At 50.2% G+C, this 23,581-nt stretch overlaps 1 protein-coding gene across 7 annotated transcripts in view; it reads right to left on the bottom strand.

The window, feature by feature from the left end:
* The window catches only part of Capzb (capping actin protein of muscle Z-line subunit beta), a 100,005-nt gene that overhangs the window by 41,060 nt on the left and 35,364 nt on the right, over nucleotides 1-23,581 (bottom strand). For all 7 annotated transcript variants that reach the window (XM_006239177.5, NM_001005903.1, XM_006239175.5 and 4 more), the window contains one exon: nucleotides 10,758-10,847. In XM_006239177.5, the coding sequence (XP_006239239.2) occupies nucleotides 10,758-10,847 (90 nt within the window). The remainder of the gene's footprint in view (nucleotides 1-10,757; nucleotides 10,848-23,581) is intronic.

Raw genomic sequence — 23,581 nt, 5'->3', positions numbered from 1 at the left:
ACACCCAATTTATGCAGTGCTGGAGGTTGAACCCAAGATTTTATGCATACTAACTAGGTAAGTCCTCCACTAACTAAGCCACATTCCCCACACACTGCCTTTCCTTTGACACACACTCACTGTACAGCCTTGGCTGTCCTAGAACTCACTCTGTAGACCAGGCTGCCTCCAGGTGCTATTAAAAACATGTGCCACTCCTGGCAAATACTTTTTAACATGCATGGGTGTTGTGTTTGTGCATCATGTATGTACAGTGCCTGCAGAGGCCAGAGGAGGGCGTCAGACTCCTTGGAACAGGAGTTAAAGGCAGTTGTGAACTACCACGTGAGTACTGAGACTTGAACCCAGGTCCTCTGAAAGAAAGAGCAACTAGTGCTCGTAACAACTGGGCCATCTCTTCAGCTTCACATGGATTTTAAAGGGAAGCAGGGAGATGGTAAAGCCCTGGCTCCTTCAGGCATCCCAATTCCAAATTCCTCCTACAACTAACTGCCTCCCGCTGCCCAGCCCACATTCCTGGCCTAGTTCAAACATTCCGGGGAAGGAGACTGAGCATGTTATACTCTTACCAAATGCTTTTACCTGTCTCCCAAATCAAGCCTGTTTATGAGACAATCTAGGCACTCCTTGCCCAGGACGGAGTCTGCCAGCCCTGGAGAAGAAAGACTTTCTGCCTCTGGTCTTTGGAAGACGCCTAGCTCTCTCCAATTCACTTTTATGCTCTTGTTTTTAAACTTATCAATCAAAATGTAGAATCTAAGTTAAGGGGACAGCATCAGACCCTCCTGGTCACAGGCTCTTGAGCTACACATTCAGCAGCATAAAATCCAACGGTAGGGCAGGAAAGTGACCCCAAGCAAAAAGGGACTTGGGAGACTTGCTGAGCGACAAGCATTTTGGAGCGATGGAATCTGAAACACTAACACAGAAGGGGAAGAGAGCCCTGTGCACAGTTAAGAGCCCTTTAACTGGGGAAGATTTGCAAGGCCTGTGGTGCTCTGGGGAGTCTCTGGGATGGAGAGAGTATAGGAACCAATGGGAGCCTAACTTTCTCTTAGATATACGCCTGAGAATGACGCATGCCTCCTCTTCAGCAGCCTCAGGCCATCCCTTAAAGGCCACAGAGGACCACCTGGCTGAGAAGCCAGGAAGTGCTCTTCACCCATAGGCACCTTGACGTCTGAGAAGGAACGCTGTCCTGCTGTTTTAAAGAGAAAGTGGGTCTAGGGAAGACCAGGAGCTGGGATTCTCGACAGGCACATCCCTGTCACAGGCAGATGACAGAAAAGTGCCATGTGCAAGGTTGCTGCTCCTGACCTAGCAGGACCTCCTCAGGCCAGCAGGCCCCACGCTGTAGGCTCTCAAGGCAATGTTTTTCCATGCTGTGACTAACTGCAGATCTTCATCTGAGAACTGAGCATGTGCCTGCTGCCTGCTACTGCCTGGCACGGGACTGTGGACTCAACACTAGGCTCAGTGCCTAGGTTTAAGGCATAGTCGTGCATCTGCTCCCATGAAGTCTCTGCCCAGCTTGCTCCCTCCCTCTGCTACCCATCTTCAATGTCTCCACCTGCTTCAGCTTTCTTTGACCTCACCCATCAAGGTGGACTGAAGCCTGCCACTCAGAGGCATCCAGTGTGCAGTGCTCTAGACGTCTATTCTAGAACTCTGTCCTCTAGCTGCAGTCTCCTCGCAATCAGAACAGTTGTGGTTACCCACAGGAGATGCTCCTCGCAATCAGGCCTGTTAACATTCCCTTGTAGAAGTGGATGAAGGACATCAGACCCTGAGAATCCAAGCCATTTCTTCACCCATGTCCCTCAGTTGCATGCAACCCCTGACCTCAGCATGTGCAGTAAGCAACCCCCAAAGGCGGCAGCATGAGCATGCGCTGTGGTTGGAGCTTAAGTACGGAGAAGGGGCTCAACAGAGACAGACAAAGAATAGAGCCAGCATAAGAATGTAACCCAGGGGGCTGGAGAGATGGCTCAGTGGTTAAGAACACCCGACTGTTCTTCCAGAGGTCATGAGTTCAATTCCCAGCAACCACATGGTGGCTCACAACCATCTGTAAAGAGATCTGATGCCCTCTTCTGGTGTATCTGAAGACAGCTACAGTGTACTTATATATAATAAATGAATAAATCTTTAAAAAAAAAAAAAAAAAAAAAAGAATGTAACCCAGGATACCATGTCAGAGCATCCAAACAGACAAGTCACGGTCAGGAGGGGGTGGACTAAGGCAAACCCAGGTGCTCATAAGCCCAGGGGTGTTCTCTGTAATCCAGACAGGCACAGGGTCAAAGGTGAATCTCCAAAGACTCAAGTATCTTAGGGAGAAGTGTGACCATAAATATCCTTGCACTGGCTGGGCAGTGTTCCCTGAGTAAAGCAGGGCGGGAGAAGCAAGTCTCCATGGCCCCCAGCAGTCTGCACCAAGTCCAGAGAGCCTCCAGCATGCTGGTCTCTCCTGGACTCATCCTCAGGCTTCTTTCTGTCACATGCCCTGCAGTCTCAGGGAGTACTAGAGGTGACTCTTGTCACCAAGGGCAGCATGGCCCACCCTGGGCTGGAGCAAGAAAGGTCATTAGAGGGTATAGCTAAGAACAACTTACCCACTGACAAGCCAGTGGGCAAAGAGCTGGCCACTTCTGACCAGGGGCCCACAGTTCTTCCCAAGCAGGCTGAACAAGGAAGGGAAAGGCATCTGGCTGACTGCTCCCCCAGCCCTATTCTATCTCCATTCTCATGCCACAGAATCTCAGGAAACAAGCTCATTATACCAGTCAAAGCCATCTGCAACTGGCAACGCATGTTCGCAGTGTCCCCTGAGAGCAAGGGGCATTTCAAAGTCTTCCCTGAACAGCTGAGGAAACGGATCCTGGGTGTGAGACGGCCTTGGACTCACCTGGACATTTGGGGGACACTAAGACCCAGCTAACTCAGACCAACTTACTGGCTGCAGGGTGATGTCCCCAGTCATACAACTCAGTTCCAGGAGACATCCAAGTCCCATTTCATCTCCGACTTGTAAAGCGTGTACAGCTCTCGCCTCCCAAATCTGGGGGGTGGGGTGGCTTACTGTTTATATGCTATGTCCACCTATGGTTGACACATGGCCAGGATTTATTTTACACACTCAGGAGACAGAAAAATGTGCACCACTATCTCCTAGGGGTCTCAGGAGCCAGAGGGAGCTTCCTGAAGATACAGCATACAATGAATTACCAACGATTTCTCTAACTGTGTGCAAGCAGGAAGGTCAGGGAGGCTCTCTCTATACAAAGACGGGAGGATCTCAGTTTAGAACACATCAACCACACATCCCTCCTCACACTGGGGGTGGGAGGGCTTATATGAAGGATACTCATTTCTAGCCTGACGTAAATCTCCTGTGTTCTCAACTGGGAATGCCACTCTTGCTTCAAGTCAATAGTAATTAAGTATTCCCATACATTCCAGAGACGGGCGACACAGATTAAGGACAACTCAGTTTCCTCTTTGACTCAGCATCTGTCCTTAGAGTGGCCTGCTGTCAGGTCCCCACTCTGGGCCTCCATCTGATACTTGCCCACCATCTGTAACTTCAATTTTGCTCTCAGGCGAAGGTTTCAATTACATAAAAGGTAATAGGCCCACCAGGACCTGGCAGTCTGCAGTGTGGGGAGAGCAGCTCACACCTCTCTTGTGGCCCACCAAGCATCTAGAATCATTTGCAGAGACCAATTTCACAGAGGCCTTGGGCTCAACATCCCAGCCTTTCAGGAGGCCTTTCCTAGGCAAGCTCTGTGCACATTAAGATTGACAGGGTCTCTAATGAGCCTTAATTGCCAGTTCAACAGGCCTACAAACACATGTAGCAGAGGGGCAGGCACAAACCGCCCGATCACAGAGCAAAGTGTCTGGCCAGATGAGGGCCACTGACCCAAGAGGAGGGTGGGCCTCAAACTCCCAAAATACCTTGCCAAAAGCAGTGCAAAGCCCCAGGGTGTCTGGAGCTCACCCCTAGCCCCAGCTGGCTGGTGTGGCTGCTTGGTGTTGGCACTTGGCTTCAGGGTCATGTGTGGGGTATCACAGCTGCCTCCATCCCCATCAGCATACCCTTGTGGTAGGGGGAGGTAAAAGCCATAGTGTATGCACGCCGAGCGGCTGCCTACCAGCATTTTCTCTGGTGGCAGTATCTGTGTTCAGAGCAAGCCATCTGCTGGTGACCTGCAGTGACGAGGAAAGGCTATTCCTGAAGCAGTTGTGGACATGGCAGTGTGACAGAAAACTGGCTTTGGAGTTACTTGGGCTGGGGCTGATCCCAACTCACAAAGTTAGCAATCAGCTGAGAGAGTCTTGGACCAACTACCTGTATCCCCACCTTCAGAAGACAACCTGTGGAGTTGGGGAACACTGCCATAGTTCTCCAGTGAAAAGTAGATACCAGGACCTGAATAAGTGATAGTTAGTACTCGAGATGGAGACCCAGACCTACACAGGGAGCTGCTACATCCCAAGTCCAATGTCTCATCTCACCAGTGAGGAACTGAGGCCACATATGGAGGGCAAGGGCTTCCCTTAACAGGGGCTCCCACTTTTAAGGTGTCCAAACACCCCTACTTCACATTTTAGACACCGAAACAGACCTGCAGCCTAGAAACACCTGGCTAAGAATTCTGCAGGTGCCTGAGCTGCAATATGGTAACCCAGGTGGCCTGGCGGGGAGGGGCACCAACTGGACATGTTTGTTTTCAAGAAGAGCGCAAAACCAACCAGCTTTCTGCTTAGAGTGTTGGTGTGACGCCTGGCTGCTGGCACCATAGTGTTTTCTGTGTCAGGGACCTGAGTAGGTATTAGCAGGTGAGGTGCTCCAAGAAAAGAAGACTCAGGACAAGAAGGGAAGAAAGCAAAAACCAGGGTCATTCTGTGACTGGGAAAAACTGTCAGAGGTAGCCTGGTGTCTGGACTCCAATGATCTGGAAGGAGAAAATCCTAATCGTGGGAGGGAAAAGAGTCGAATGGGTCTGTAAGATCTGGCTCCTGCAGGTAGTGGCCAAGACATAAACAACCTGTGGGATTGCTTGGTGCATCCTCGGTCAACCTGACTCTGCAACCACCATTTAACCTGTGTAGCCCAGCCCATCTCCTGTCCTGTCTCCAGCACTTTCTAGATTCAGGGCACTGGGACAAAGGTGCTCGCTCTGCAGCCATGAGGAGCAGTGGGCAGGCTGGGAAACAGACTTCGGGGTTGCCCCCTCAGCTGCACAACTCCGTTTGGAGTGGAAGTGGAAGGCTTCTTTCCATTTGGAAGTGTTGCCTTTTCAGGTCAGGGCAAGTGAGGGTCGACTGTTCCCATGACCACCCAAGGCCTCAGTGGAGGCCTAACTTTCCCCCAGCTCCAGCTTAAATAAGCTGGATCCCTGTCATCAAGAGCTGCCCTGCTGTGGAAGCCTGAGGCTGGGGTTGGCGCACCTGTGAAAACACAGCCTGGAGGGTGGCTCCAGGCGTGAGGACAGCCTCTGGGTGGGCAGAACCGAGGCTCTGGGTCAGTGAAGCCAGCACAGCATCGGCTTCCATGGATTAAGCACCTCCCTACCTCCCTGCTTCCTTTGTTGGCACTTTGGAAGTGTATTCCTGAGTCTTCCACTCACCCCATGAGACGGGTTTTACTGGCCTCATATTATAATGGAGGAACTGAGAGGGGCAGTGTGTTCCAGCCCTCAAAGCTAGAGGGCCCTCCACCCAGTCCTAGGCAGCCACGCCCTTTGCTATGGTGCCCTGGGACTCAGTGCTGGAGGCTGCACCTGCCCTTTGTGTATTTACCACACAGAGGGCGGTGTGATTCAGACCTGGGAGAAATCAGAGTCTCTTCTGCTAAGAAAGGGGTGCTAGAAGTAGAGACCCCAACAGGAGGGCACCCACAGTGAGGTTCCTCTGCTTCTGGGCCTCAGAACCGAGTCTGAGAGAATGAGACCATCGGGCCTTAGCCTGGCAGAGACTGCAGCCCAGAGGCCTACTGGCCTAAGGCAAGAGCAGCTGCCACCCAAGCCTCCTGACTTCGAACACGGCAGTTTTCCGCTCGCTCACTGTCTTTGCATTCATCACCTTTCCATTCACAGGCCTACTAGCTGTCAGAAATGGTCTACTGTGCAGTTGTTTTAAGGAAGGGGACAGTGGGAGTTACCACGGCTGTGACAAGCCCACTGTAGGACTGGACTAGACTCCAGAAGGCAGGCCCTCACCACCCCATGCTTCGGTTTCTCATCTATACCTCACAAAATCAGCCCAGATGAAGCAAGGTCATAGTGAAGATTACCCGTGACAAGGCCTATAAAAAGAATTTATCATCTCCTAGCTCCTACTAATATTACTTCTACTTCCCCAAGAATAGAGTCAAATTCTAAATGTGAGAACAATTAAAAAATCAAGTCCCATCTGAATCCTGGACCCTCTCAAGAGGGAATGTGCACTGGGTAGTTGACTTAGAACGACAGGGAACAGAATACCTGGCAGGGAATACTCTGGACGGCCGGCTACACTGAAGTCCACTGTTACTGCTCTAGAGCTGTATGTGTTTTGGGAGAACACAGTGGAGGGGCCAAGCATCTTCTACCCACAAGCACCCTGTGTTTCCAGGTCTCCTTTGTCACCAGAAAGCAGAATTAGCCTAACTTAACACTGGAGTCACAGCTGAGACCTTCCCTTTTCGTAAGTCTAGGGACACCTGAGAACAAAGCCTTTGTCTGTGTTATTACAAGAAGGAAAAAAAGGTAGGAATTACGAAAGAAAAAAATAAAAACAACCCCCCCCCCCACACACACACAGTGTGTGTGCAAGCTGAGCCTTCCTTGCCCTGGTAAAACAGATCCATGGCTATTTTTGGCGTTGTTTTAAAAAGGCAAAGGACGGATGGCCTGGTGGGTGCCAATCTGCAGAACCAAACCCCTTTCTCAGCTCAGGGCTCAAAATATACCTCAGCAGAGAGGTGCCAACTCTAGCTGCCAGTGTGCAGAGAGAGGCCATAGAAGGTCAAAGGAGCACCTTCCCGTCACATGATCCCTGGTCCACATGGGTGTATGGTATTTTTAAAACAGCTTAGCAACCAGCTTCAGCCAGTTTCCCTCTAGCACAATGGAATTAGTATGTAATAAAATGATGTTTCGGCCATCCGCAAAGGACACCACTTCCCACCAATCAGCATGCACCAGAATCCCAAGGCCGCAAAGGCTGTGATGCTGGGGAGAAGACAGAGTGCTGACCTAGCAGGGCAGGCCAGGCTTCGGGGCCTGGCCGCCAAGCACAGGGCACATTTTGATGAGACTCTGTAACCAGACCTTTTGTGGACCAGGCAAACCCCTCTGCAGCAACCTGGCTCTGATATGTAAATGAGGGGGAGCACAGGCAAACCCCAACATCCCCAAGAACAGCTCCTTTCCTCACTGGCTTGGGCAGGTGAGCACACAGGAAAGCTGTGATCCTCATGTGAGATCCGCCAAAGGCACCCCTGACCCCAGACAATGGCCGAGTGGCCATAGGTAGTGTGAGTTTTCTGAAACTACAGCTTTGGGAAGAAACTAAAACTGCCTGTGACACCAAACTACAACAGGACACAGAACGTGTACAGAATGAGAGGACTCTGCAAACTTAGTTTAAAAAGAAAAAACTGCCACGCTGAGCAGACAGGAGAAAAATCACAAGTCGACAACACGCGTTTCAAGTGATTTTTTTACAGCCACTCGAGATCCAGCAGAAAAGGCAGCCCAAGTGCTCCACACACATGTACTGCACACTCGGGGACTGAGCCAGGCCATCGCTCACGGTGGCTCCTGCAGCATGTTGGTAGGCTTTTAACGAACCACGCTTCACTGGACCCTAATCTGCTGAGATGTCACGCCCCATTTCCATCTTGACATCCATCACGCTTCAATTAAAAATTAGTAAGCACCCCAAATCCCAGACCCATTCTCTGAGGGGTCTGTGGTCCAGGCGATCCCAAGGCTGGCTCCACATGAGGCGGCACCTTTCAAGCCATACCATGAAGCTATGGAAGTTAACCCTGAAAGGCCTGGCTCTAAGAAGGGAAGTCCTTCATGTCCCATAGAAGAGCTTTAAAATGTAACAAGTTAAAACTATACCTCGGCATGGTAGCTTATGCCTCTGATCCCAGTACTAGGAGAGCTGTCCAAGGCCAACAATAGGATAATAGCCAGACCTTGTCTCAAAAAACAAAACAATAAAAAAAAAAACAAGTAAGTAATAAAAAGAAAATTTTTCTAGACTATTGTTATGTCCTAAATCTCCCCTTGGTAGAAACAAATTCTGCGGCATGCTTCCCACACACAGGAAACCTGGCACAGCCTGAGGACATGCTACATCAGTCTCTTGCTGGGTGACCCTACTTATTCAAAGGTGACCTAGGGGTCAAGTACGGAGCAGGGGAGATCAGCATTCCTGATGCCATCTGGTCACACACACACACACACCCCTGCAGCCCCAGTTTCTCAAAAGGGTGGGTTGGGCATATGGACCTTCAAAGGGTTATTATAAAAAATCAGACGGAAATTCTGCGCTCAGATGTAGGCACAGAGAAGTATGCAAGGTTTCCATTACTGCGACCAAATTCCTGCCACAGCTTAGAGCTAGGACATGTTTCTTCTGGCTTGTGGTTTTAGAGCTCTCTCTCTGTACATGGTCGGTTAGCTCTGGGACACTTAGGTCTGTGGTTGGGCCAAACACCAGAACTTGTAGTGGGGTAAAGCTGTTCACCTCATGCATACAGGACCAAAAAAAGGGGGCTGGGGCAGGGTCCCCGCACCTCCTTCACTGTCTTGCCCGCAAGGCTAACTTCCTTCCACTCATCTCCACCTCTTAAGGTTCCGCTGCCTTCCAGCAGTGCCATCAGCAGAAGAGTAAGCCTTCCATGTATGCGACCCTTGGGAGGTCTTTAAAAACCAAACCCTAACTGTTGGGCACAGTCATCGACTGTTAGCTCCTACCCCCAGCCCTGCTCTCCCTGTCCCTCTCCCCCTTTGCAGAAGACAGAGGGGAAGAGGAAGTAAGCTCAGGTGCCCGGGCAGATGTAGTCTGTAGCACTCTGCCCTAGGTCTGTGCAGCCTGCATAGGCGGCCTGAGGCAGAACCCTGACCGGCATTTGGTGGAGGGCAGCTCTCAGTCTCTCCTTCCCTCCCTCCCTATCATGCTGGATTCCTCCCTGAACCTAAGGGCATCTGCAGCAAAGCTACACACATCTCAGAGATGAGCGATGAGGGGGCCCAGGGGAGATCAGTCTGCAGCTGTAGCACGATCTTCAGTTGCCATAAGAACAAAACAGCCCGTTAAACACCCAGAGCCACCAGAAAACGTGTGCTCACTCTCTCGTGCTTCCAGGGCAGGCTTATTTCAAAGCCACAGCAATAACTGAGCTGACCGTCAGCCAAGCACACCTTCACACAGAGCTTAAAAGGCAACTCTCAGAGCTGAGCAGAGGGGGACCTGGCCACACCTCCAATTTTGGCCTCCCTCATCTACACAGAACCAAGCACAGACTGCTGACCAAGAATAAGTCAACACTTCTCAGAATGCACTTGGCAGAGCACACAATATTCAGAGAGTGGATGGGACAATCACTACAACTTCAAGTCTCTGTCTCTCTGGCTTCCTAGATGTCACTGCCATCCCAACATAACTTGCTTGTGTGCATGCATGCATGTATGTATATGTGTTTGTATGTGTGTGCGCTCACAAGGACATTGCGATTATCTTTTTTATACCCACTTTCTCTTTCTCAGCATGAGCCACTGTGTGGCTGGCTCTCTCACAGAGCTATTAAGCTCCTGAAACAACACCTCCCCCAGTTGTGAGGGTTCCCCCCAATTCCTGTTCACAACCCCTACCAATGACCTGTGTTTGTCTCACACACCTGCTCACAGCTGGAGCTCTGGGTCCTATAAACAGAGACTGCTGCACTGGGGACTTGTAGGCTGCTGGGAGAGCTTTATCTGGGGGGCGATGGAAATCTCCTCCTATCAAATTGTTTTCCTGGTAAGAATGTTCTCAGTCCCAACGACAGAATCAAAGTAAACGAGCAGAGCAGATGAAGGCTGAAAACCCCTGCTTTCAGGGATGCCTCATTGCTTCAGATCCAGGAAGACAGGGGACACAATCGGAAAAGCAGACTGGCTCCAGAGCCCCATTAAATCATTTAGGTAAGCAGGAAGGCCTCCTGGGGGCTGATTTCAATTATCCTGCAGCTCTACAAGGTTGAGTATTTTAGTATTTTCAAATAATACCTCAGTGCCAGCTGGTCCGCAGCAACATTTTAAAGCCCGTTATTTTATATGTTTAGATTTTAAAAAAAGTTTAAAAAAGAGCTGAATACTTTAAAAACAATGTAATAAAACTTGTTGTTACACCTTTCAGACTAGAAAGGACACTGCTGGTCTAGGCTGGCTGAGGAAGCTGGCCCAGCATGGGTGCCAGGTTAGCTACCTTTGTGGAGGCCTGCAGAGGTGTGGCCCAAATGCAAACTCTCAGAAACTGAAGCAGGTAAGTCAGGGAAGGGGTCATAATAATTAACTTTATAAGCAATGTGTATCGAGATCACCATATGAAACTCATCTTCTCGTAGGAAAAGTCTCACAGCCCAGGGGTGGGGTGTGGCCTGGGAGAGAAAATGTTTCCTGTGTTTTGAATTCCCCACAAAGTGCTCAGAAGATAGCAACTGTGTGCCGCCCTCACTCGGCTTGAGTGAGAGCATATGGGGGGGTACTCACCAGGTCGATCAGATCGCTGAGGTTTTTCTCAATCTGCTGTGGAGGCAGGCGCCTCATCAGGTCCAAGGCGCAGTCCAGCTGCTGATCGCTCTGTGGAGGAACAGAGAAGAGCATCTAAGTGTCTGCGCCAACCCTAAGAGCTCCTTGGAAAGGCTTTCGTTCCTTCTGTGCTGCGTGCTCAGGATACTCTGAAACCCCCGAGCCCTCTGGTGCACCCTTTGCTAGGCCTGTATGGGCCTGCAGCCTGGAGGGGCGCTGTGCAGATGCCTGCTCCCCTGTACAGAGCAGCCTGTCTGGGTGGGTGAGATCCTGAAGAGGAGAAAGAAGATGGCAGCCCACCAACCCTCCTATTCAGCAGAGCTGACAGCTACAGGGGCCAAGTCCCAGGCTGGTTCTACAGTAAGCAGATTCATGGAGAAAGTTACACGCGACCTCTGCTTTAAGCTGAAGAGGAACACCATCAGGTGACACTGCCAGGCCAGGGACCCTGATCACTGTATCAGAAAGAAGGAAGTAAAGAACGGGGCCAAGGTGCACGATGAGATTACAAGTGCATCCCTCGGCGCATACAGAGCTTCCCAGGCCGCTTTGCAAACTGGTCTAAAACCTGAAGCACTGAAAGTCAAGAGCTTGGGGCAAGCTGGCTGGAAGGAAAAGCACCTGCCACCAAACATGGCCACCTGAGTTCGGGACTGACACAGCAGGAGGAAGGGACTGACTGCTCATGAGTAGTCCTCTGACTTCCACAAGTGCACCTTGGCATGTGCACATGTGCACAAACACAAAATAAATGAATTAACCTTGAGAAGGCCTCACTCTAGCCAGTAAAATACAGCACAGAGAACTATGCCACCTGCTGCCCTGGGTACTGGGTGCTAACTCCATTCTCCTCCCTGAGCACCTTTCCAAAGTTACACACGGTGTGCTCTTCATCCCCTACTGACACCCGGGGAGGCCCCTGTGCACCATGCACCACAGATACACAGAAATAATCAAGGGTGGGGTGAGGGAGAGACAAGGCTGAGTGGGGCAGGAGCAGTGAAGAGCAAAGGGGACTTGGTGCACAGTGGGCCCAGCAGAGTTAAACCTGGGACTACGTGAGGAAAGTATGCCTGGGAGGACGGAGAGGACAGGGTCGGGGTGAGGTGTTCTGAGGGCAGGCAGTCATCAGAATCCCCAACACTAAGGGGCTTTGATTTGTATCTCATTCCTGCTCTGGTCCGACTCAGGACTCTTGAAAGCCCCATATGAGCAATCCAGAGTCTCACAGAACACACACAGGAATCCTTAGAACGCCACGTTTGGCTCTAATGAGCTACATACAGCCATCTGGACTCTACTAACCACAGCAAGCATGGGCAGGGGCCTACTTCGTATCCACCACAGACATGGCCCAGAGCTATCTGGAGCCAATCCTATTTTCACATATACATATATGGCAGACTGTTAATTAAATAAAAAGTCTATCCCTTGCTCAAGATTGTTACACATGATCATGCATTCTCGGAGAACAAACTGGAAAGGAAACAGCATCCCTAGCCCCGCTGTTGCTTTTTTACTGAGGCATTCAATCACCACGACCAGGAACTTCTGCCTTATACCATGCACTTTCATGGCAAGATATTATCAGGCAAGGCCACAGCAGCATGGACTTGGCTCATGGGCATAGGAAGCTAGCGTAACATGTCCCGGGTACAGCAGAGCGAGCTCACTGACTACAGAAAGGCATCTCCATTCTTAGAGCCTTGGGCCAGTTTCTTCACCTCCACCAGCCTCCATTGTGCACAGATAGGGAAAGGAATCTGGGTAGCCTTCTCAGAGTGTATGGTGACTTGGGTAATAATGTATACAGGCTCTCAGCACACAGCAGCAGTATGCGTTTAATACCTGGAGCATCTTATGTAAATACCATTCAGACCTCACAGATGTAAGACATTGGTCTAAGGGGCTGGAGAGACAGCCCAGAGGTTAAGAGCATGTGTTGCTCTTCCAGAGACCAGAGTTTGATTCCCAGCACACACACCAGGTGGGTCACAATAACCCTAATTCCAGCTCCAGGGGACCCTTTATAATTCTGACTTCTGGGAGCACTTGTATGCCCTGTGTTCAATATCCATAATAAATGGTGGCACCACCTGCAACTTTAGCATTTGGGAGGTGACAAGAAGCTCACAAGTTCACTGTCATTGTCACCTATATAGTGAACTCAAGACCATCCTGAGACACATGAGACCCTGCCCCCAAATAAGGGGTTGGGCAGGTGCTGGAGAGATGGCTCAGGTCAGGAGCACATGCTGCTCTTGCAGAGGACCTGGGTTCATCTCCTAGCATCCTTGTGAGGAGGCTCACAAATGGCGACAACTCCAGTTCACGGGTATCTAACGCCTCTGGCCTCTGAGTATGCATACATGAACATGTACACATATATGTATGTGTGTAAATACATGTAATTTTAAACAAAGACTGGAAACTCTAAATGATTAAATTCAAACTCGTGTTTGTCACCCAGAGATGACTTCTGTGGGACTAGCCACCTGACCTTTATTCCAGGACACACGAGAACGCTCTGCCTGGCATGATGGGAAGGAAGGGGTTGCTGCCAGGACTAATAACCAGGGGTCAGGAATCCCACTCAACATCCAACGACATAATAAAGGACAACTTCCCCACAAGTGCCTGGCTAACTGAGTCAGCTTTTGTTTTGATTTTTGTGGGGGAACAGGGGAGCTTGCTCCTAGGACCCAGGGCCCTCTTCAGAAACACCCGGCATGCATTTACCCAAGACCACTCAGGCCCTGAAAACTTGTGAGTTTTGGAAAACAGACATTAACAACCTTCCCCAGAAAGCTAAAGAAAATGTCTATATATGTAAGGCACGCTCATTTACAACTGTAGCCCAGGTACACTGGGATGTGTGGAGACGGAAAGGCCAGCACGCAAGAGCACCATTCTGATCTCTGGGCAGCCACTCTTCAACCCCAAGGCGCCTCTACAGAAGGCCTTGTCTGCAGCCTGTCAGAGTGCACCCGCTGCAGGCCAGTCCTACCCCACTCATCTCACTTCACCTCATGGGCTCTGTGCTGTCCCAATCCATCGTAATTGGCAATGTTTCACAACAGATTTCTGGGGCTAAGGATGTTTAACTCACATTGGTTAGGAAATGACTAAATGCTTCCCCTAAGTGAAGCAACATGGGAAAACCTACTGACAGCCCATAAAAAGTTAAAATTAGAGTGGAGTGGACGGGAGCCACTTGCTAGGAGTCACACCACCAAGCCTGGGGGTCCAAAGGAGCAGCATCAAGAAAACAGGGTGGTGGGGAACAGTCCCCTGTGGACAACCCAGGAGACACCCCCATTTTCATGAGGTCCAGAAACAGGTATGGGTGAACTTGTCTGCTCTACATGGATGTACCTGCACCTCAAACCGCTGCAGCAGCCTAAGAACAGTGAGTGCAGAATTCGTAACTGTGGGAAGAGTTACACAGGCACAGGAAACAGAAGACTGTGCTGTCCGAGTCTTGCAAGACATGCTGTGAAGCGTCGTCAAACTGTGCTAATCTGTTACTCATGTAGTCGGACAGACAGACAGACCGATACATACGTGTACACATATATTAATATTTACTTTATGTATATGGATGTATTGCCTGCATGTATGTCTATGCACATGCCTAGTGCCAATGAATGTCAGAAGAGGGCATCGATCCCACAGGACTGGAGTTACACGTAGTTGAATCACCTTGTGGGGTCTGGGACTCCAACCTAGGTCCTCTGAAGAGCAACAAGTGCTCTTAACTGCTGAGCCAGCTTCCCAGCCCCTAAATAAAGTCCTAGGAAGAACCACCACAGGAGCAAGTGAACATGGGGTTCAGCAGAGGAGTGAGTCTTTCCTGTGAGATGCCCCCTAAATGGACGTCTCCTTCCTCCTCCTATCTATAAAACCATCCTTCTGAGGAGTTGGGGATTTAGCTCAGTGGTAGAGTGCTTGCCTGGCAAGCGCAAGGCCCTGGGTTCGGTCCCCAGCTCCGAAAAAAATTAAAAAACAACAACAACAACAACAACAAAAACCCATCCTTCTAGATCCATTAGTCAATAACTGGGCATGGAGTGCCAACCTGAACTTGGCCTGATGCATGAGATTTAGTCCCAGTTATCACAGAGATAAGCAGTCAGGCACTGTGGTATGAGCACATGACAGGGACACAGCAGATGCAGGCGTAGCAGACACAGTGGTTTACCCTTGTTCCTGCACCCATCTTCTTAGGCCGCCCTCCCTCACAGTTACTTCTTTGTTATTTATATGCATACACTGTCACTGTCTTTAGACACACCAGAAGAGGGCATCAGATCCCATTACAGATGGTTGTGAGCCACCATGTGGTTGCTGGGAATTGAGCTCAGGACCTCTGGAAGAACAGTCAGTGCTCTTAACCGCTGAGCCATCTCTCCAGCCCCTCACATTTACTTCTTATTTTGCAAACTGCAAGTCCTTGACTAAAATGGCTTCTTGCAAGCACCCTCCTTCAGAAAGCTGGCTTTCTGGGCTTCCCCTCCCACCACACTGGTGGTCATGGGGCTGGCGGGGGGATGAAAAATAAGTAGCCAAAGAAAGGCTGTTCCACCACACGCACCTTCCACAGCTCTCTGCCCATTCAGTTAGTCACTCGGAAATTATTTACTGTCGCCTAGGTAACGAGCTCTGTTTTTGATGCTCAATAGAGAATACAAAGTCTCTGGTCTTTACAGAGCTTACAGTGCAGGGGGAAAAAATGAAAATCAATTAGGAAAGAAACCTCACCGGGGCAAGAGCTGGAGGGTATGGAAGGACACGGTGCCAGCTTCTGCCAGCTTTCCCATAACTATAAAAGTCACAAAGCTGCCTAAAGTACCTGGCAACAGGTAAAATGATGTCCACATAAGTGAGAACTATGAGTCACATCAAATACCACAGGCTAAAATAATCGGAGAGTACGGCGCCTGAGTGTCACTAGTCTTCTGCACACAGCCAAACCTGCCCTGCTAAACAGACACAGAGACACAGTTCCCAGGGAGATCATCAGCAAAGTAAGCATCATCGGTCCCTGTGCAGGGCACACCAAGAGCCCAGCTGTACACTGCACACACTCCCCCAGCGATGCTAAATAAAACTGGACATAAAGCCCACTGCTCAAGCCAGACGACTCCCAGGGGCAGTGGGGGATGGGGGGGTATGTGATTCCGTACCTGGGGCAGCCCCCAGGGGCCTTGCCGGGCCACAGAGAACCTCCACAGTATAAAAGAGAGGCTGATGAGACCTTGCCCTGCTGCCCTGAGGGCCAGCACAGCACAGAGAGGGGAGGGATGAGCCGCTGTCTGGAGTGGGAGGTGACCAGGCCTTGTAATGAGTAATCTGTACTCAGTTACTCCCAAGCTTCTCACAGGCAGCTTCTCGCTTAGCTTGGACCAGGTTTAGAGCCCCATAACCCCATCAGTGTGGCTCTTGTCTCTTGTTAGGGGGAAGGTCTGTGTTTTTGTATTACCTTCTCTGGATTCTTTAAAATCCACTGCTCTGTGTAGGTTTAGGAGTTCCTGAAGAGTCCACAGAGGAATGTCACCTGTGAGTCTGAGACATTTCCCAAAGTCAACCCTAAGTAGGCGCTCTACGCTGTCCAGCGTGCCTGGTCAGCCTCCCTGCTACTGGACTCACACGTGTCCACGGCACTTTCTTCTCGGAAGTGGGGTGTGTCTTGTGACTGCTTTGGCAATCCTACAGCAAGCCTGACCTTGAGTGACTTCTGAGGATAGATGAGACTGGCAGCTTCTCTCTACAGAAAAAGCAGCTCAGACCCTATAAGACAGGCCCTAAGCCCGAGCAGTATGTCTAGCTCCCACTGTGACTATACCAATACAAGCCCCTGAGACAAAATGGCCTGGTCAAGGTGTCTCTGAGCTGATGACCACAGACACTACTCTGAAGGAACGTTGGAGACACTAGGGAAATCTTGGGTAATCTTGTTGGATTGCAGTAGCACAGTTTCTTGCAATAACCACTGGGGGGCAGTCTCACTAGAGATGAGCCTTGGGGAGAACAGACCAGCAAGGGGCCTGCTCACACATGCTCAGAAGGTGGCAGAGTCAGCACTTAATGGGCAGAACAGAGAAGGTGAGGTGGTGTCTAGGAGACAGGAGAGGGGCTGAAAAACTCAGAGTGCATGCAGTCTGGGCATCCTTTGAAACATGGAATACCTAATCCTGGGGAGAACCAGGTGCTCACACTAGTCCTTCCAGGCGGGAGTGGGCCTGGTCTTCCTGACTCTGGTGGCATCTGTATGTAAACAGAGCCTGCAGAGCTGGTTTACATTCCAGAGAGGTTTAGTGAACACTCACTTCACAGACTGCACGGTAAGCTGTTGGCGCCTGGAGGCTGGGCTGACTTACCACAGACTTGTGGTATCTCACTTGACCAGGACTGGCCTCCAGGACAGTCTTGTGACCCAGCGAGCAATTGTTTAGCAGAATCTGTTTTCTGCCTTGGAACACAGCACAGTTTGTGCTGAGGGCTATTTGGGAGAGAATGGAGGGCAAACCCAGCCTCCACGTCAGGTCATTCTGGAAAAATGCACATTTTGGTTTAATAAAATGAGACGTGATTTTTCTATTGAGTAACGGCCCCTGGAGGCACACTGATGACAGTGGCCCAGACTGTGATCCTTAGGATGGCATGTTTCCATGGAAAATCCACTGAGGGGACAAAACAACATCTGCTTTGGGCAGAAGGTAAGTCCCTGAAACTTTGGGGTCTACTGCACACTGTCATGAATGGGTCAGTGACATCTTTTAAAACAGGCTAAAACAAACATCCTGGACATGCCAGGAACCATTCAGCACTGTCTTGGACCATGCAGACGTCCCTAGAAGATGCTAATGTCTCAGGAAGAAGGAGTTCAGGTCTCTGAATGACCTGCCAGCTCATGTGCAAGAAATAATTCCCTGCTCTACCTTGGCCAAAAAACTGCGAGCAGCACGGTGCAGGAGCACTGTCATTTGACAGTACCTTCTCCTCACACTGCAGAACTCTCAGCGGGGCACAAGGACATAGCTTCCCTGCCAGGACACGCTCGGGGCACTGCAGGGCCCATTCTTCCAGGTTTCTGTCTAACTAGACACAGGCTTTCCATGCCGGCTGCCAAGGGTCTCCAGGAAGGAGGGGTGTCACGTCAGGTGCCAAGTCACCCCGCACCAACTAAGGAGGATAGACTTGAAAGCTGACATCCGCCCCACATGACCCCTGCCTTGTGTGCCATTGAGTGACAGTTCTGTAACGCTGCAGTGAAAGGAGGGACAGAAGGACAAGGATGGACTAACTCCACAGTTGCTGTCAAGAGGTCCTCCCTGGAGCACCGTGCAGCCTGCTCCCTGATGCCTTCTCATCCATCTGTCCCACAGGTTGCAGTTGAGACCAGGTGATGACTTGAGCCATCTCCCTATTTCCTGATGTTTCCAAGTCCACCTGAGGTTATCAGCACTGTTCCAATGTGACAGGCTTAGAAGAGTCCCAAGACGCCTAGACATCTGACCCAACAGTGGGAATTTCCATGTGCGTCTGTGTCCAGTATGTTTATTCCGGTGGAAACTTAGCAACCTGTACACGGCTCCTGTCCAGCTCTCCAGCCACCACTGATGGGCCTTCCCTCACATGGTCCATGGGAACCAAATTCTCCGAACATGTCACCCTCAGCTGTGCTGCTGTTGCAGCATCAGCTCCTACCCGGAGAACTCAGGGTCGTTTCTCCATGGAGACTGGAATTCACTCTGCAAGGCTGCTGGAAAGGTAGAGGTCTCAGAAAGGAACAGGTCCCCAGCATCTCCGGAAGGAATGGTTGTGTCGGCATCTTTTGACACCAGACTTCACTTGCAGCAAGCAGGTCCACTTTTGGGCTCTTCTACCTCTGTGGAAGGCAGATGCCCTTCTTGTACCCTCCTCTTCAACACAGAGGGTGGCCACCCATCCCACCAAACATCTGTACTGGTGCTTACAACTCAACCCCACCAGTGCTCCTACAGAGGACAGCTGCCTACTTTCCATGCCTTGGACTTACTAAGGCAACAGGGATGGCAGAGAAGAGAAACACTCAGGTCAGGTGGCTGTGCCACACACTGCTAGCACATTCTTATGAACAAGCTGTCTGACCTGGAGCAGAATCTCTCTCAGGAGCAACTCGATCACCTGTCCAGGCTTGAACACACAGAGCTGTTACACTGAGCGGGGTCTCAGAAGTTTCTAGCTCCATAGACGGACAACTCCACAGCAAGTGAACCAGGACCCAAACGCAGATGTGTGCTTAGCACCTGCTTATACGCTAACCATGAGCAGGAACTTAGGGTGAAACTGGGTTGACTTCCTCCCCACAGTCCCTTAGAAGTTCTGTCGGGAAGACTGACGCCTGGGCTCACAGGAAGGAGATCAGAGAGGGGAGGAGAGGCAAGCAGACGACGTGCTTCAGGCCACTCAAGAGTTTGCAGGTGAACTAGGTGAACTACTCACTGTGCTCCTCAAGACATGGTGGCTCATGCCTTTAAACCAAGCACTTGGGAGTCAGTGATACTCTATGAGTTCGAGGCCAGCCTGAGCTGCAGCATAAGTTGCAGGACACAGAGAAACTTTGTCTTAAAATTAAAAACAAAAAAACCAAAAACAAACAAAAACAAAAAAAACCTCAATGTACAAACCAATTTCAAAAGAAAAGGGAAAGGAAGTAGCCTGCATCTGCTGCTGAGCTCTGAGGACTAGACCTCTGGGGGTGGTGCCAGCTTCACAGGTCAGTCAGAAAGCTCAAGCCAGTTGGCTAAAGCCAGAGCACTGTGACACTGAGACAGAGACTGGCCTCCAGATCCAAACATTCCACAGAGGCCATTAACCAACAGTATCCAGTCTAGCATTAACTTCCTGTAACAGCCTGCCGGCTCAGAGAATCAATCAGCAACAGTGAGGGTCTTCTCCCAGGCAGGGTGGGGAGGGGGTGGGGGAGCAGTTCCACCACCAATCTGTTTCCTTGGATTACAACCACAGTCTCACACACCACTACAGGTGATTTCTTAGAAACACTAAAGCTTTTTGGAGACAGTGTCCCTGGTTGATGGTTTCCTGGCCCCTTTAGAAGAGTCCACAGGGCGCCATCACCTATGGTCTGTTCATTAATGGTTCACAGATGTCTCCAGCTGCTGCCTCTGCACGATCCTGGCTGGTTTCATGTAACCAGCGACTAATCCCTCCACTTTGTCAACTGGCAGCTAGACACATAATTAGGGGCAATCCCAAGATGTCTTCAATAGATGGCATGTGTGCTGTCCACATCAACTTCAATGGTATGGGAAACTCAAGAAGACCGCTCACAAACCAGACAATTGTCCCTGTACTCCAAACCTGGAAGAAAACTGTTTGGAAAAAGGTCTGCACGTGCACTGGCCAAGAGAACTCAACTCCTTTTGTAGCAGGGGCAGCTGACTGACAAGAACCTTAAACATATTCATGAGGTAGCCTGGATACAATTCATAGTATTTGGATAATTTTTTTAACCTAATATGTTTTACATAATATTTCTCCCAATAAAGCACTTTCAAAGGTGGGGGTGGAAGTATGGCGGGTCAGCTCCTGTCAGCCAACAGCACAAACAGGTCCCAAAGCAGCAATACATGAGGGGGAGCGGGGGAAGCTCCATGAACCCAAGCGTTTACCTACAAGTAAAACGGGGCTGTTTCTTGATTGAGGTCTAAAAGAAGGCTTGAAAGGAACACAATACCTGTGCATCAAATAAGCACTGGGTGGGCAGGAATGCAGCTCAGAGGTAAAGTGGCTTCTCAACCCACATGAAGCCCAGGGTTCGAGTCCCAGCACAGCAAAAAATAACAACGACGACACATGGCTATTTTAAAACATTTTTAAACTTTCAACTCACACCCACATTGCACACATGTGCATGACGTACTGATCAGATCGAGGCTTCTCTATGCAGCCTGCCATGCATGTCTTTCACAGGGTCATTCAGAATCCTTTCCTAGCTCCTTCCAGTACACAATTAGCTGCAGTCGCCCGCCATGCTGGGGAACACTGGCGTTCTAGGCAAATGCACTTGGTGATTTCTTTCTACTTCCCAGGCCTGTGTTTGAGGACCCAACTTTTGAGCACTGGAAAACTGTACCCAACTTTCAAGCATTACTGTCTGCTTGTCCCCACTCAAAGGGTAGGTGCCACCCTCAACTGTCAAACAAGGTACAGAACGGCAGGCAACAGAATCCTGCAAGAACCTGTCCCCACGCCTCTCCACTGTGTCAGCAAAGCTCTGCTTGCTGATGGGTACCTAGGATGCAACACTTTACCAAATCTACACTAAGCCCTGGCCTCTCTTCTGGTTCCTGTCATGACCTACAGGGCAAGGAGATGCCAAAAAGAAGGAAAAGATACTTCTCGGCTTTACTGTTCAAGACCTAAGGCAGCCTGGCAAATCTGTGGGACGTAGAACAGGAAAGGGTGTCAAGCCTACACCTGTGCCATCCAAGCAGTGGGATCTTGACAAGTCTGTCACCTTCCTGGTCCTTAATTTTTTCCTTGTTAAGTACAAATGACCGTGCTATGTCCAGTGCAAGGTTACTGGGAGGCAATGTCTAAGAAGCACCTGGAAAGAAACCCACACCATCTAAAACCACGTCTGAGGAGAAGCAGGAATTGCAAAGACCCTCTTACAGCTGATCCCATCTGGTGCCAGGCTCCAATGTTTCTAAAGCCACGCTTGCCCTCTGCTTACCAGTTAACATTATCTGAAGGTGTATAAGTAAAGAGCCCCCAACACGGGCTTGAAAAAACAGTCACAAAGCTAATCATTTTGGTTCTTCATTAAACCAAAGCTTTCTCTCCAAGAGGACCTGGTGTCCCTCTATCTGCAGACACGGCTCCTCTGAGCTGGTACACACATGCCTTGCCAGCAAGCCCCACCTGCAGAGGCTTGAAGCTCCTCCCCCATCCTCTAATGAATGCTGAGGACAGGGTTTCGAGGGAAGCTGTGAAGGGAAAGAGTCGAACAACCAAGAATAGACAGAAAGAGGTAGACAAGGAGGCACCAAGCCTGGGCATTAACCATCGGGCTACTGCCTAAAGCAGCACTGATGACGTCAGGACAGCTTCCACTAAGCCAGAAGTGGCAGGCTCCACCTCACAGCCAAGAAGACATCAGCAAAACTACAGCTACAGCTTTGTATGTGTGTGTATGCAGTTACACACGCAGAGGCACAAATGTACATGTGCGAACTAGGAGACAAGCTTTCTTATCTTAGAATTTAGACAAGGCTCCTCACTGGCCTAGGACTTACTAAGTAGGCTATGGGGTCCAGTCCACAACCCCAAAGGATCTGCCTGCCTCGACCTCCTTGCTGGGACTGTAGCATACCCCAGGTGCTCCGCGAGCCCATGCTCCCTGTCCTAAGACCCTGCCATCTGTTGGTGACATTTCCACAGGAGGAGCAGCCAGTTACTCAATATCTGGGTTGTTACCACTGAGCTGCAGAGAATGCGGGCAGTACTCTGGGCAAGGAATGATGTAAGAGAAAGGTCTGCATTCACATGTGGACCCCACCAAATCTGCGGGAATGGCCTGGGGCAGGCCTCTAAACAAGCCAAAGTCTTCCCTAGAAACTAAGAGTAGTAATGTCCCTGCTCTGTGCCTTTCTTTTAAGAGGAAATGGGGGTGACTAATACATACCTGGGACATTCAATGTTCAATGACCTTTACATGTGAGTCAACAGGAAATAGAGAGGCAATGAGAAGATTAAAAAGCCTCACTTCTCAAACTGAAGGCCCCTGGCCACCTCTAGCAAACAATGCTGATTCTCAATACAGCTCATCCCATGTGACCCGGAGACCAGGAGATCCATGACCTGGATGGTTCTAAGGCGGACCAAAGGGGTATGGATTAGCTTCCTGACTTGGACTCTACATGAACCTGTAAAAATGGAACCACAGGGAGGCCAGGAGAACCAATCTCTACAGACCCCAAAACTCAGTTTCCCAGAATGGCACTTCCCATCCCAAGGCAGATAAACTCTCATCCAGATACAAATGCCGTGTGACAGCTTTCACTAATGGTGAACAACCTCAGTTGGGAATATAGCTCACCTGGCACAGGCCAGCAGTCACAAGGCCCTGAGCTAGATCCCCAGTGTTGACCCCTTAAAACTTGACAATCACATGGTTTTCTGTAAAATGTTGCAGGCCTCGGAGAGACTGAAGGAAAGGTGGAGGCCTGAGACCCCATCCTAACACATAGATAAACATGGCTGTCAGGGCTACATGCAACCCCAGAGAACCGGGATACACACACAACCCCACCGAGCACACTTTCCCAACCAGCATAGGAGTAATTTCCAAGAAAGAGAATACACAGTGCCTCAACTGCTTCTACCTCTCTGCCCTGAGAATGCCTGAGCTGCCTGGGTACCTTCTGCAGGGTAAGACTTGGTGTGAAAAGGGGGAACCCCACATCAGGGGACAAGTCACAGTGGCAGCAGGTTTACTGTCACAGCAAGGTGACCTAGTACCGCAGTGTTAGAAAGGCATCTATCTGAGATCCCCGCACCAGCACACAGAAACCAAATAAGCTGTTACCCAGGGCCTCAGCAAAGCCAGCTTCAAAACTCACCCATGACACAAAGAAAAAACATCTTTGCTTTGCCGAGTTCCTTTGATACTTTGCTCATAAATTCTGTGCCAGATAGAACAGGGCCAAGTTCAGGGAAGCAGAGGGAGGTGTTCTGCTCAGCTTTCTGCTCACGGAGAGGTAGAAGGCATTCCC

The sequence above is a fragment of the Rattus norvegicus genome, chromosome 5 (genome assembly GCF_036323735.1).
Source record: "Rattus norvegicus strain BN/NHsdMcwi chromosome 5, GRCr8, whole genome shotgun sequence".
In the NCBI taxonomy this organism is placed as follows: Eukaryota; Metazoa; Chordata; class Mammalia; order Rodentia; family Muridae; genus Rattus; species Rattus norvegicus.
The sequence above is the reverse complement of the archived record's forward strand: the minus strand, read 5'-3'. Positions and strand labels throughout refer to the sequence as shown.